Raw genomic sequence first — 15,255 nt, 5'->3', positions numbered from 1 at the left:
CTAAAATTATTGTGAAGAATTGTTGTGGTTTTTATTCTTTTATTTTATTTTCATTTATGAATCACTTATCATGAGGCATCTCAAAGCGATTTAGTATATAATATGAACATATATAAAACAGTTACACATGTGCAACAGTTTGAAACAATTGCATATATAAAAACAAATTACACACACATAAACATGTTTGCAACAACAACACATACACCAAATCAGTTCAGATCCCATACAGTTACCAGTCTTTGCTGTATGCATGCTGGTATCTGTGATTTTCAGAACCTTGCAATACTGAGAACTAGAAACACTCACTGCTTTTATAATCCACTCTGGAATGAACAAAACTTGTCCATCAGTATTTAGAATGCATGCTGCTTTTCCAATGCAGCTCACCTAAAGAAAAAATAGTATAAAATCACAAGCTCAAATAAAACACAAAGTAGTTAACCAGCACTAGCTAATATCCCTCTGCATAAATAAGCTTTACATTCTGTTGAGAAAGTTGTGAGGGAACAGGAACCTAGAATCCTCAGAAAAGCTTGTACACTAAAGACACTGCTCTGTACAGCTGATGGCATCACCTGGCATAGCAAAGGGTTTTGGAGCAAGGCCTGGGTAATTGTATGGGGTGGTAGTGGTTTGTTTAGGGTAGAACCACTTGGTGCCTTGTTGGCAAACATATAATATTCCCAACCCTGTGACACCTGGCTTCTGTGGAATAACTACAGGCAGAATTCACAACCCACAAGGTAGAATTGGTGGTTGTGGGAGGAGTGCCCTCAAGGTAACTTCTTGAATCAAAGCCTGGCTGGGGAAGACATTATATCATCTCTCACCATCTGATTCTCCCTGCAAATCATGAAGACAGTACTGACCTAGATCAGGGGTAGGCAACCTAAGGCCCATGGGCCACAAGCGGCCCACGGGGGTCGTTTAACCAGCCCCGAACCGAGCCGCCTGCTTGGCAGGTCCCCGCGCACTGCGCTAAACCAGCGCAGTGCGGGGACTCACTTCCACAGTGCTGAAATCACGTCTGCGCAGACGCAGGAAATTGTGGGTGGGTGCGCTCATGTGCGCGTGCAGTCCGGCCCATGGAGGGATCTCCACTGGAGTGAACCGGCCCAGGTGAGGTAAACCTTGCCGACCCCTGACCTAGAAGGACCAACTGGTCTGACTCAGTAAAAGTTAGCTTTCTTTGAAGGCTGTAGCCCAGTGGCAGAGCCTTGGCTTTGCATGCAGAAGTTATCAGGCACAATCCATGGCAACATTTCCTAGTAGGGCTGGGAATAGCCCGTCTGAAACCCCGGAGAGATACTAAGGTAGAGGGACCCAATGATATGTCTCTGTGTAAATAGAGCTTCCTGTGATCCTTACATAGAGCACATAAGAAAAACAGAGACATTTCTACAAAGAAAATCTATTTGGGAATGCTACAAAACATTTAGTTATGCCAACATTTTTAGCCAGAATTTTGCCAGTTTTTATTTATGTATTTTCATTTATTTAACAAGATTGGTATTCCTCCTTAATCAAACAAATCACTAAGTGCTTTATTTGTTTGCAGTAAAATTTCTACCATGCATTTATTTGCAAAGCAGAAGGCACAAGGCATCTTATAATAAACCAAAATGAAGCACTATAGCAATAATATAGATTAAATAATATATTAATATAGATTTAAAAAGCAGATTGCTAATACAATACAAAGCAGGCAAAACAATACAAAGTTGCTAAACAAATGCAGCGGAAACCCCCTTCTGGAAAAGGTGCAGCTGCTGCTATGCTACCATCTGGCTTCTTCTGGTTACTGGACAGAGGCTTGCACAATCTGCCCACCCCTGAAGGACTGTCTGTGCTTGTTGGGAGAGGAAGAGTATATTTGGTGCCTGGCAACAGCAAGTGCTTATGGCTGTGGCTGGCTGATAATTTTGACTGCAAACTTGTGAGTTGCTGGTTTAAATATGTTTCCTGGAAGTGCGTAGGGATAAGTGGAGGAGGAATGTGAGTTAAGATCTGGGAAGTGTGGTTATTGTTCCTTTTGTCTGAAAGCTGGAGAAGTGCCCCAGTCAGCTAAGCTTGGAAACAGTGAGAAAGGGGACTTAGTGGACAGAAGGAGGGGCTTGCCCTCCCTCTCCCTTCCCACAGTGGTTTATAAAAGGAGCTGGAGCAACAACAGTCTGCAGTTGGAGCCGGTGACAGTACAGCGGAGCCAAGATTTGAGGAAGGCAGTCACCATCCCAGCCTACAGCGCCCAACCTTTTGCCCTTGCAAAGGTGCTTGAGAACCCTCTGAAGATCGGGTAGCTAAATATATTCACATGGTCTACTGTTTTCTACTGTTTCTCCTCTGTAGAGAGTCTTTTCGTGTGAATAAAATTTTAATTACAGTCCTGGGATAGAAAGATGAGGTAGTTTTGAGTTTCCCCTCTTTAATGGGGTTTCTTTTATGACGGGGTTGTAGCCTTGAAAAGCATCCAAAATAGTTCAGGATAAATGATCACACTATTCAGAAAGTCCACACAAAAGTGTGATGCTCTTTAATCCACTGGGTGTAGAAAGAACTTTGGACTTCCTATAAACCGGTTTAGTGCTTTTCCCAAAGCCGCTCTTTCAGACCAAGAGGGCTTCCTTTTTCAAACTTCCTTTTTCAAGCCTCAGCCTGAAATATTTTGGGGCGTTTGTGAGAGTCCTAATGACTCATCAGCAGCTTCCCAGCCCCCTGCTGGTCTCTGTACAGGCTGGGCAGAGCCTGTGAGCAACCGGTGGGAGTCAGAGTGCCTTGTTATCATCATGAGTTTTATCGCCCCTCCTTCCTCACTCTAAGGCCTTCTGCCTTGCCGCCTCCTCTTAAAGACGCATGAGGCATATTCTGGCATTTGGGGGATATCTGTGTTTTATGACAGAAATGGAACAACCTTAAGAGTTCTCATTCTGCAAGTCCAAGTAACTGAAACTTCAGCTGAAAGAGGCAGTTTCCACTTTCTGTTGATCTCTTAATGAAAATAGCAGACTGAGCCAGTGTTCTGAGCCTGCACTCCATGAGAGGATGAGTAACGGGTATTTTTTCAGTTATTGCAAAATTTCAGATTCCATGTTGAGATGTATATAATTTATCTCTTACTTGTTACAAGCTTTCTCACTGTCTAAATATGAGATAGTGGTGGTGGTGGTGATTATTATTATTAATTGAATTTATATACCACCCTATACCCAGAAGTCTCGGGGCATTTTTTGCCCTTTTGTGTGTTTTTTAGAAAGAAGTGGGGTTTGTTATTCAGATTATTATTTTTTGGTCTGTGTTAAGTCTACAGCAGTGATCCTTTACATCTAAACTGGAAGAGTTTCTACCAAAAACAGCTATTTGGGCAAGGTTGCTTTAGTTCTGAACCAGGGCTTCAGCTTCCTGGCAGTCTTGCATGCAAAGATGTGAGTTGCGGAAAGCTTTTTCTTCCTGGGAATATGCTTGAGAATTTAATTGCTTGTTAAATATTTAGTTGACATAATGTAAACTGCTTTCTACAATGCACGTGCACATTCTCCTGCTGTTACAATAATAGTATTAAGAGATAGTGCCCCTGTTTATTATAATTGCATCTGCTTGATGTGATTTTAATAAATGGGGTGAGGACTTTGTGAAGGGGGTGCTGATGATGTCAGTGAAAGTTATTTCCTAATGTTATTTCTATGGTTTTCACATGGAAATAACTACCGTATTTAAGACACCCCCGTGTATAAGATGCCTCCTATTTTGGAGGACTCTGATTTAAGAAAATGGGATATCCGTGTATAACACACCCTCAAAATTTGGACATTATTTTAAAGGAAAAAATACGGTACATGAAAAAATACGGTACTTCCCATTTGAGAAATAAAAACATCATCAGAATAATTGGAGAACTTTAAGTAGCATTTCATTTGCCCTGGCTGTGGCATTCCTCTTAAGCAGCCTTTGCCACCTTGGTGCCCTTCACATGTTGTTGGACTGCAGCCCCAGCAGCAGACAGATAATTCTTTCCCATAACCTGACCCTTCTGTAGCTGGAGAGATTGAACCTTGGACTTCTTGTGTGCAAAGCACCTGTTCTGCCACTGACCTATAGTAGTCATAGAGTACGGAGCCCTTTCAGCACTTGTACTGTATACTGTCTCAAATTTTTACAAAGAGTTAATAAAAACAAGAAGTTTGCCTTCAATTGAATGTATACATAATTGCATTGCCATTCTCTGCTACATGGTGAAGGCTGTCTGGAAAATCATGTGACTTTGTGTCAGACGCATGATTTATGTTTCCGTTGTTAGGTCAGATTTAGCATGTGCTGCCTCGATAACTGAATGCTCCTTTCTTTGCAGGAGTTCCCTGCACACAGCAAAGTAACATTTCAATTCTTCCTGACATGTAAGCTTTCTATGTGCAAGGATAATGTTGTTGTTGTTGTTACTATTGTTCTTAATAGAGGAGAATTCTGCCATGTGAGTCTCCATCTGCAGCCTGAAGTGTTACATCCAAGAAACACATTTATTAATCTGCTGCTTATAAATAGGTGAAGATTGCCAGATCTGCTTGTTTGAGCAGTCAGAATCTAAGCTGGTTATAATTCAGCATATTGCCCTGTAAATATACATCATTTTTAATCACCAAAGTATTAATCAAAAGTGAGGAAAAAATAAGGCTGTCTACCCAGGAGCTTTTACCACAGTTTTGTTTGTATGTAGACTAAAAGATGGTCATTCTTTTAGGTTTACAGAGGTGTGGTGAGTGTCGTGGAACTGGAATATTTGAGTGAATTTAAAGCCAGGGGTGAGGGAGAAATTCACTTCAGTTTACTTTTAAAGGCAAATTTACCAGATTCACACTTTCTGAAAAGATCACTGAATGAATTACAGTGCAGTTCCCCAGCCAAGCAATAAGTTGTGGTTTTTTTAAGCATACAGTTGTACCTTGGATCTCAAACGCCTTGCGACTCAAACGTTTTGGCTCTGGAACGCCACAAACACAGAAGTGAGTGCTCCGGTTTGTGAATGTTCTTTGGAAGCTGAATGTCCTACATGGCTTCCACGACTTCCAATTGAGTACAGGAAGCTCCTGCAGCCAATTGGAAGCTGTGCCTTGCTTGTCGAATGTTTTCGGAAGTTGAATGGACTTCCAGAACAGATTCTGTTTGACAACCAAAGTGCAACTGTATATTTGGGTAAAGTATGCATGAAAATGCATATACAGTATTTGTGAAAACAGCATACAAAAATACATTATATTAGGGGAAATTGCTTTGCAAAAACATGTATATTAGTCAAAATTGCATTAAAAGGGTGCTTATTAGGATAAATTTGCCCTAAAATGCTGATTAATTTCCATGAGGATTTTTTTTTCTTAAATTCACAAATTTCCACAGAAACTGAATTTAAGACTGGAAAAACATGACACTGCGACCCAATACTGACAAATCTATTCTCCATTTAAAACAGTCAGTTCCAAGAAAGTGCTCTGATGAGATGGAATGTTGGGGTGTTTCTCTCTGTTGCCCTCCTTAGACTGCAATCTTGGGGGTCAGGTGGATAAGAGTACAGTCGTATCTTGGATCCCGAAGGCCCTGGAACTCGGACGTTTTAGCTCCCAAACGTTGCAAACCCAGAAGTGATTGTTCTGGTTTGCAAACATTCTTTTGGAACCTGAGTGTCTGATGCGGCTTCCGATTGGCTGCAGGAGTTTCCTGCAGCCAATCAGAAGCTGCGATTTAGTTTTCAAACGTTTTGGAAGTCGAACGGACTTCTGGAATGGATTCTGTTCGACTTCCAAGGTACGACTGTACTTGGCAAACTCTATCCCTTTTCCCAGGTGGCAGCAAAGTTCACGAAGTACAACCTGATGTTGCAAGTGAGATGCTTAAAATCTGGCTGCAGGACTTTTGTGCTTTTTTTGGCTCCTGAAGTACTTGAGACCAGAGCTCCTTTTAGAGCCACTTGGTATTAGTGCAAGGCCAGGAGGTGCATCAAGGTGAAGCTGGAACTTCCAGTTGAAAAAGTCAGAATAATTTTCAGTGTTAATAATAAAACAGAAATATGGACTCTACATTTAATTCTTTAAAAAAGCAGTGAAATAAATGTAGCCAAGCAAAGCTAAAGTTTGCCTTAAGAGCATAATGATGGTTGTTCTTCAGGGACTTGCAAGAGTTTCTCTTTTTGAGCATAGCTTTAAGGGGTGAACTGAGCACTTCCGTCTCTCTTGGCCACTTCCTCTGGGGAACTTTCTACTCTGTGAAGCCTGCATGTCTCTCTCTTTCTCTTATGAATCAGGTAGCCATCTTTTTGCCTTTCTGTTTTTCTTTACTGAAGAAATGGACCCTGCAGCTGCAGGGGTTATGAACAGACAGCACTTGCTTGACCAGGGGTGGGGGGCAGGTGAGGGCTTTGAATGGGTGGTCGGCCCTGCTTAGATGATATCTTCACTTGCATTCTGAAGCCTTAGCTGTCTCTTCTCTTCAAGCAGCATTTGGCAGTGATTTCAGCATTTCACCTCCAAATCAAGGATGCTCAGTATTTGCTTACCCATGGATGAAATATTTTTTCAAGGGCCTTATAAACTGGCGGAGGGTAATAAACTGGCGGAGGGTATTGTTTTTGTCTGTTACAATGTTTGTACCATATATATATCCACCCTGTGATCACCAGATGAAGGATGATATAGTTAGGAAATAATAAAATAAAAATAATGACCCTGGGAATGGCAGGTAGTTATTTGTTTTAAATCACTTTTATGTATTGTATTATATACTGTTAATCTGCTTTGAGACCTTCTCTTTTGTATAAAGTGACTGATGAATTTAATTATGAATAATTATGAATAATAATAATCCCTAGTCTCATTGATTTCAATGGTAACAAAGTTCAGCTAACTTACTCTGGATCTAGGCCATTGAACTGCATTCTTTGCTTCTCATCCAAAGAATGAGATGTTTTCCTCTGCTGTATATAAGCCTGTTTCTACATCCATACTCGAGTGAAGTTAAAAATTCAGTGGAAGTAGTGAGTGGCTAGAAAACACAGGGATACCATAATCATGAAAAAGAGTATTTGATTTAAGACACTGCCCTAGATTGACAGATCATTTCTGCAGAGCAACTTGGAGCTCAGAAGAGAAACCCAGCAGTAAATGCCTGTTTCAGTAAGACCTTTCAGGAAGCGAGGCAGTTGAGTGTCATCCCCAGTTCTGCTTTGCTTCAAAACAGAGGCAGGCCTTCCTAGAGATAGTTGCCTTAAGTGGTGGGTTTTGGGTGTTGCTAAGGGTAGCAGCAGATTGGAAGACAGGTAGGTCTGATCCCTAGAGTGCAACAGCAGGAACTGCCCCTGTGCAAGCCCAATGGAAATGAGCAGGAGCTCTGCATTTTAAGGCCAAAGTGAAGGAACCTCCTGCTGGATGTTTGGCTGTAATGCTTTCCAGGAGCCTGGTGTCCTCTAGAAGTTTGGGGCTAAAACTTCCATATGTCCCAGCCAACAAAGCCATATTTCCTACTCCAGCACAACCTTGTTGGCTGGGACTGCTGGAAGTTGTGGTTTAAAACATCTGGAAGGCGTTAAGTTGGGGAAGGCTGTGGTTTCCAGTGTGGCAGAAGAGATGGGGGTTATGGAACAGTCCATAGACTGCCCCACTGATGAGGGGGAAACATTTGGAAATGACTTCTGAATAGCACCAAGTGGAATATGCTGTTTGTAATGATTGCAATCTGCCCTGGCGTTTTCTGCGTAGAAGGCAAATACGGAGGTGTGATCTCCGAAGGCAGCATGAAAAAAGGTTGCTGAACAAATTCCCGGTGTGGGAGACTCAGGAGAGCAGACTCAGCCCGTCTGGAATGCGAGGGGGAGGGGAGAAAGTCATCCTGCCACCATTATTCAAGCCACTCTTTTGTCCAGTTGCCCCCCCCCCCAGCACTTTAAGGATTGGCTGTGTTTCTTGGAAGCTTGGTGAAAGAAGTATTGCTTGGCTTAACAGAGAGCCATGGCAACCTGAGCAGGCAGATGACAGAAATTCCCAGAGTATTGGCAAGGAACATTCTTCTGCACCGCCGTAGGCATTGAGCCTGAGCAGACATGGCTGGCTCCCGGAGCCTGCAACCCAGCAGCCTCAAAAGCTACCCCCAGGTCAGCTACAGTGGCTGCTGGCTAAGGAAGCCTATCACTCCTTGCCAGGCCCGTTGCTACATCTGTTGCCCCAGACACAGCAGTGCCAGCAGTTGGGTGGCACACGGCGCTGTGGTCATTGTGTCCTAGGAGTGCCTGGGGCATTTGCTAGGTGAGAGGAGGTTGGAGAGCTGAGCTGGAGATGGTGCCCTTAAAAGTGCACTCCACCCTGTTTTTTATTTGAAAATATAACGGGGGGAAAGAAGAGGTTAATTGACAGACAGAGATATATTAAACAAACCATTGCCAATTGACCCAGGAAAGCCCTGCTGTATTGGGCAGTTTTGCTGATTTTGAAATGCTGCCTTTGGGTTCCAACTTTGTAGTTGTGCTGCTGGATCCTTTGCCTGCTTGGATTACTTCCTTTCTTTGGGCCTTGGCAGGCAGAAGGAGATCATGTTCTAGAGCAGCCTGGTGACCTTCAAATGTTTTGGACAGCAACTCCCATCAGCCCCACCCAGCACAGCCATTCAAGGATGCTGGGGCTGATGGAACTTGTATTCTAAAACACCTGGAGGGACCAAATCATCAAAGGCTGCTCTGGAAACTGGTGGGGTGCAAGGAGGGGGTGGGATACATGTGCATAGAAAGATAATAGTAATCTAATTTAGATTGTAGTCACCACAAATTCTGTAAATTTGAAGCAATGGTAAAGGCTGGGAATTAATGGAAAACCAGAAGAAACCAGTAAGAAATGAATGCTCTTGTGTAACTCACATTCACAACAGTGAGGCTTGTGCAGGAGGAACTGGTGCCATTAGTTTTGTCCAGCAACGATGGCCTTCAAATGTGGTGCTAACTGGTATTGATGTGGAAATAAGCTTCCTTGAAATCATGGGCAGCGTTTAAAGTGTACATGTTGGATGAATTTAAGAAATAGGGAATATCTGTGTGGCCATTAGTTAAATAAGAAGAACTTGCTTCACTATACTAACTTCCTGTCCAAAATAAGCATGAATTATGCATTTTGGCTGTGCCGGGGGACCAGTAACGAAGTTAATGGTTTTCTTACTAAACATTGTTTCTTGACTAAACAACTCTACATTGCTTGGCTGTTACTTTGAGAGTGAAGTCCAATATAAGCAGGTTTATTCTGGTCTGTGCCTCTGGCCCTCTTAACTTCCATGGTTGGTCAGTCCTCATCTTACCGCCCAGTTTTAGTCTATAATATGACCTGAGTAGTCACAGGCTTTGAGGTGCAGCCTTTGGGAAATGAGAGAAAGAACAATATGCACTTGTGAATATTCATAAATATGTGCCTCCTGAGTTTTTTGTTTTTGAAGAATCTGCTTAAGAGTTTGCCTCTGCCTATTCCTCCGGGAAGAGATGGCTGATTCCTGTGGCCTCCATCTGTTCCTAGCTGTGCAGCATGCGATAGAGGGCCTCCTGCAGGCTCAGTGGGGGGCATTCCTCTTGCCTGTGATGGGAGGCTCCCTCCCTGCTTGGAGTGGTGTGTGCTTTGGCTGGGCAATGTGGGCAGGAGATGTTTCTCTGGCAACATGAGTGCTGCATGCAGACCTGACTGAACAGCAGCCCACAACTGAGGGAGATGGAGTTGCTGCACTGCAGAGTCATAGCTGGGATTGCCTCCCCCTTCCCTTCCCTTCCCCTCCCCTCCCCTTCCCCTCCCCCCTCTCCGCCTGCTCGCTTGCATTCAGCCTGGCTATAGGGAGAGATGTGCAGGGCTGGCGGGCTGCACTTCTGACAATAGTGCATCAGTCCTCGCAGGCAGCTCCAGATTCGTTGGCGCCGGAGCCCGGCTCCAATGGCAGCCCCTGGCTGAAGCAGAGCCTCATAGCGCAGGGCTGGCATGTGGGAAGGGCTTGCTTTTGTCTCTGCAGGAGGATGTCGGACTGTGACACAATGCTTGTTTGTTTGCAATAGCTGAGACCGTCCTAAGAGGGCAAGAGGCAGGGGCAGATCGGAGGAGGGAAGACCGGCAGCCAGCAGCGGCGGCAGGGAAAATTGAGAGCCGTGACATCGCACCTTTCCCTCTTGTGCCCAGAAGTGAGTGAGGGAAAGAGAGGCAGAAGAGAGGAGGAAGGAAGAGAAATATTGAGAGAGAGAGAGGACGATGTGTCAGTCAAGCGCCCTGCAGGGACCAGAGCTGCACTCAGGGAAATGGTGAGATGCTGCAAAGCTTTATCTAACCCTCCTCGTTCTTGCTGCAACCTCCACAAAGTTAGAATTCATGTCCGGAGGCTGAGCTCAGGGAATGGTGGCAGCAGTGGCAGCTGTGCTGGGGAGCAGCACCCGCAGCTGGAAAATCCGGGCCCAGGTGGGGGCACCCCAAATAGGAGAGCCCATTTCAGGTACTGTCTAGCATATGTTTTGCTTTGTCAGAAGGTGCTGGAAGGAAGGGGGAGGGGGGAAGGGAGGGGAGGAAGGGAGGGAGGGAGGAAGAGTGGCAGCTGCCTGCAAAGCCTTTGTTTGGCCCAATTTACTCCCAAGCTCTTTATGCGCTTGATTGACAGTCAAAGTGGGTGTTGCACTGGAGTTGGGCATCCTTTCCCCCTTCCAAGCCTTTTTGAGGAGTGGGGCAAGAGTGAAATAGAGCAACTGGGTGTGTGTGTGGAAAAGAAGGGCCATGTGGGGGCAAGCAAGGATGCTTTACAGTTAGCTGCAGCTCTGCGGGGATTGGCCCATGATTGTCTGCAGTGAAAGGGGGGAGATGGAGGAAGAAGAAGGAGGCAAGAGAAAGGCATCTTTTTCTTTGAGCTCCCCTCTGTGGGTCCAGCCAGTGAGAGGAGGCTGAGCAGCATCCATGAGGCCCCATTACAGCCTCCCCCCTCCAGGCCGAGCTTCCCTTTGAAGATTAGTAAACTTTACTCTCCTTTGGCCCTAAGGAAACCTGGCTGCCCCTTATTTGTGGGGAATTGCTTGAGCCTTCATTGACCTCGTCAGGACCCCAAAGCACTCCTATTCCCCAGTTTTCACTCTGGGTCCAGATCCTGACCAGAATGTGTGCTTGGGAGTGTCCCATAGACTCTCTTGCCGCTTCCTCCTTAGAAGGAAGTAAAGGGATGGGTTCTCCTTTTTCCCCTGATATGGGTGAACTGTGTGTGGGCAAGGAACAGGCCTACTAAGCAAGTGATCACTTTTAGGCTCAAAGGAGATTGAAGTGCCAGTGGCTGCAGCCAAGTGGAGGTTTATTCAGTTGTTGTTCCAAAAATGCAGGTAATTTAAAACAGGAAAGCAGAGAATTACCTGTCCAGAAAGAATAATCAAAACAGCACTGGTCTCTTTTTTTGCTTTTGTCCAGTGAGAGGTTCCTCTGGCCTCAGTCCCATGGCAAGAGGTGTAGAACCCCTTGACTTTCTGAAGGCCCAGGGAACTGTTATAGAAAGAAAATAAGGGGATTGGCTTTTGCTGCCACACTCCCCAAGGAACCGAGTCCCCTAAGTCCGTGATCGGTCAGAGATCAATTGATGGGGGCAAGATTCATAGAAAGCAAGGCAGATTTTTATTTTTCTGTTGCAACAGAGTTCCCTCCCCTCCTTGCAAGGAGGTACGAGAGACCCAGAACAATGGTGTGCAAGCCCCTATAAAGACTTTTGAAATTGCCTACCCTGTAACCCAAGACCACCCCCCAAAACATCATACATACATCACAGAAGGAGGCGGTCTCCAGCAGAAATTTGAGAGTGTTGCTTCTCTCCCGTCTGCCAGGATACCTGATATTTTCTGGGTAGCCTGGCCATTCCTTTGAGATGATAAACACTTTAGTTCCTGAATCTCTCATACGTATTGATAGTTTAACAGATACTTGCGAGACTGTATTTGCAGGGAGGTGTAAGCCCCTACAGTCCAAAGACAATTGGAAAGCTTTTCCCATTTCCTTCCTCCTTGCAGAGAAATATTTGAGGTCAATTTGGGAGAGTCAAAATGGCTTCAGGATTGTTCTCCTCTACTATTTCAGACACGTGGTTTATATCCTTATGTACGTGTTTGCCTTGTACATTTATGAACATTTATTCTATATTTGAGACCTTAGAATTCTTATAACCACCCTGGAAGTGGAGTGAACCTTTGGTGCTTAGTAGCAGGTGTGTTCTGCTTTAGGCGAGACCTTTTGGTCTCCCTGGATGGCTTAGGATGTAACATTTTCCTGGTTTCATGCAGCCCTGCTGCTGTAGGATCCTATCCCTGGCTCTGTGCAGGACCTGTTACTGGCTGGTAACTTTTAGCCTTAGCAGCTCCTTCACTAGGATTTGCCTGACAGTTTCCTTGGGACCCCAAAACAAAGGCAGGAAACCCCCTCTGTGCTCTTTTCTACATAGTAGTAGTTTGGGTATGATTACTGCAAGCCCCACAGAAGTACAGGTTCTCAAATAGCAGGGAACAAGGCTGAGGCCATGTTGGATTCATCCTACAGCGTCAGTGGGAAGATAGACCTTCCATTACTTGGTAATAACGCCTCTCTGCCACCCTCCATTACAGCTCTTTTGCTGCAGACAATTCCATGTCCACACTGAATTATATTTTAGAGAGTATTCTGTCTTTTCCAAATGTGTCCTTGCTTTCTTTCTAGTGGATTATGGGCGAAGCCTTTTATTGAGTGGTTCTAAAAAGTAGAGTGTGGCTTAGGCAGGTCAGCCTAAAGACAGCCTTGCTTCCCTTCTGAAACAACTGCTGAGTAGCAAGTACACTCTCACACTCGTTCCTGGCCTTTTACTTTTGGGAAAGAGCAAGAGCGGGTGGATGGGCAGGTGGTAGGGTAGAGATGTTCCCGTGTCCACAGAGAGGTGCTTCTGATTGAGCAGGTGCTTGACTTTTGAGAGTCATCAGTGCCTGAGCTCAAGTTGGCTGACCGTTTTTGTGTGTGTGTGTGTGATCCTACAGGTTGCAATTTCCCCAGCTGGCCCTGAGGCGGAGGTTGGGCCAGCTGAGCTGTATGTCTAGGCCTGCTCTGAAACTCCGTTCTTGGCCTCTGACTATTCTCTATTACCTTCTGCCTTTTGGTGCTCTTAAACCCTTGACCAGAGTGAGATGGAGGCCTATGAGCAGGGTAAGTGCTTGCAGGTTTGTACTGCGCTTTCTGACGCGTCATTTGGAGGAGGAGGGTGGCTGTTAGCAGGGAGAAAAGGCTGAAGTAGAGCTGGCATATGGAGCCCTTCCCCTGCCACCCCTTTCTCAATCACATCACTAGTGGAGCTTCTGTGCTTGGAGAGCATTTCCTTCTAGTGGATAATTTCACCTGCTAGCGTCATGTGTGAAAGTTATGTGTGGAATCAGCTCCTAGAGAGAAAATGAGAGGAAAATTCTGGATAAGCCAAGGTGCCTTTATTACGATGCGAAGATGGATGTTTGCTTACGCCATCCATGGCTGCTGAGAGGGCAGGGACCCTCACTGGGCACTGTGATATTTTGGGAGATTGACGCTGCACATGTTGCAGGAATGCTTTGTTGCATCCCTTCATGCAAACATGTCTGTGCCAGACCTCTGCGGGTGTGCAATACATGAAAGGACACTGTCAACTTGTATAGTATAGGAGTTTTTAAAACAAGCCATTTGTGCCTTAGTCATGCTGGTATTACAAGCATATCATGCCATTATTTTGAATATAATTGTGTCGTGCCAGGAAACTGCTGGGCAGGAGTCTATCTTCACAGCCATTTCATTCATCCCCGCCCCCCTTTTTAAATGGGAATAGTGTTGCTGAGAAGAAGAATTAGCTGAAAAATCATTAGCGTGAGCTTCAGAGTGGCTATTGCTCACTTGCTTTTCGGTCCAACTACTTTTATTTTAAAGCTGACTTTCCTCCTTCATCTTAAGTCCATTTCAGGCAGCCACGAGAGAATCTTATGAGCAGGCAGTCATGGCTATAAACCTCACATCCCTTTTCTTTCAGGGAGCTCAGGGTGGTCTGTATGGAGGTTCTCTGATTTTTATCGTCACAACCAGTGCTTTTTTTCTTTAAAAATGTTTAGGGGTACTCTCATTTTGACTCAAGAAAATCACCATTTTATAGTTCAAATTGGGAAAAATAAATACAGTAAATGGACAAAAGTACGAAGATTCACAAAATGTTTAGGGGTATGTGCACCCCTGCATCCCCCCAGAAAAAAAAGTACTGGTCACAACTACCCTGTAAAGCAGGCTAGGCAGGCAGAGGGATTATTTTCTCTCCTCTGCTGCACAATATTGAATTCTATTAAAGTGATTTTGGCCACTCAACAGTTGCCTCCAACAGCCTTCCCTTCAGAGTGTCTGTTTTTCCTCTGTGCTGGCAGCACTCTACATTTGAGCACCCACCTTCCAAACTGAAGTGGGCCTGTTGCATGCTTCTGAAACAGAACTGTGAATAAAAAGGGGTGGTGGCAGGGGGGTGCCTAAAAGAACAGAATCTACTGACAAGGAGCTGCTGAGTAATACATAGCCCACCAGCAGTTTTTAATGGCATGCTGTGTGTTGCAGTCTGTGGTTTTCCCAAATGTGTAGCTTTTCATTGTTTCCAAATGGTAGAGCAGAAGCTCACCTGAAAAGAAGAACAGGGTGTATGTGTGTAGCAAGCTAGTGGCCCTGAGTTAGCCTGGGGCCTTCTAGGCCTGAGGAACTTACCTGGCAAATATCAGAGAACACACAATGAACCAAAATGGATGCCAATAATGGAAAAAGTTCAACTGATTGAAATGTTTGGTGAATCGCAGTGGCAATTAATGTGAGATCTTGGGGGATGATATGGACCTGATGTAAGGTTAAAGAAAGCTTCATTCCTAATAAGATAGTAAAAGGAGCAGTGTCACAAGTGAGTTGTTTTCAAGAGTATGTTGGAATGTGTCAAAGTGACCCCAGTAAAGGCTTGCCAAAAAAATAAAGGGAATATAAGAACATAGCAAACAGCCTATGTTTTGTCTTCACTGATTGGCAGTGGCTCTCCTGGGTTCCAAGCCGAGGACATTCCTAGCCCTACCTGGAGAAGCTGCCACTGAGGCTTGAACCTGAGGGCTTCGTTATGCAATGCAAGTGCTCTGCTACTGAGCTACTGTACTACAGAGCTACAGTCCCAGTTACACTTTCCACTACTCAGATTACGGGCACCCATAATCTAGTACTTAGGTAGGGTCGCCAACCTAAGTGATGAAAT

At 44.8% G+C, this 15,255-nt stretch overlaps 1 protein-coding gene across 7 annotated transcripts in view; it reads left to right on the top strand.

Moving 5' to 3' along the window:
• The window catches only part of PISD (phosphatidylserine decarboxylase), a 37,195-nt gene that overhangs the window by 13,941 nt on the left and 7,999 nt on the right, over window positions 1-15,255 (top strand). The window contains exons 1-4 of one of the 7 annotated variants that reach the window (XM_081893399.1): window positions 2,174-2,296; window positions 3,301-3,422; window positions 10,052-10,479; window positions 13,010-13,175. The exons of 1 other annotated variant lie outside the window; for it this stretch is intronic. In XM_081893399.1, the coding sequence (XP_081749525.1) occupies window positions 10,289-10,479; window positions 13,010-13,175 (357 nt within the window). In that variant the 5' untranslated portion in view covers window positions 2,174-2,296; window positions 3,301-3,422; window positions 10,052-10,288. Of the gene's footprint in view, window positions 1-1,720; window positions 1,940-2,167; window positions 2,297-2,941; window positions 3,054-3,300; window positions 3,423-9,811; window positions 10,480-13,009; window positions 13,176-15,255 lie in introns of those variants that run through there. 5 more of the 7 variants (XM_081893398.1, XM_081893400.1, XM_081893401.1 and 2 more) reach the window with 5 other exon arrangements.

Source organism: Podarcis melisellensis (genome assembly GCF_964234715.1).
Source record: "Podarcis melisellensis genome assembly, chromosome: 16".
In the NCBI taxonomy this organism is placed as follows: Eukaryota; Metazoa; Chordata; class Lepidosauria; order Squamata; family Lacertidae; genus Podarcis; species Podarcis melisellensis.
This window is presented reverse-complemented; position numbering and strand designations above follow the sequence as displayed.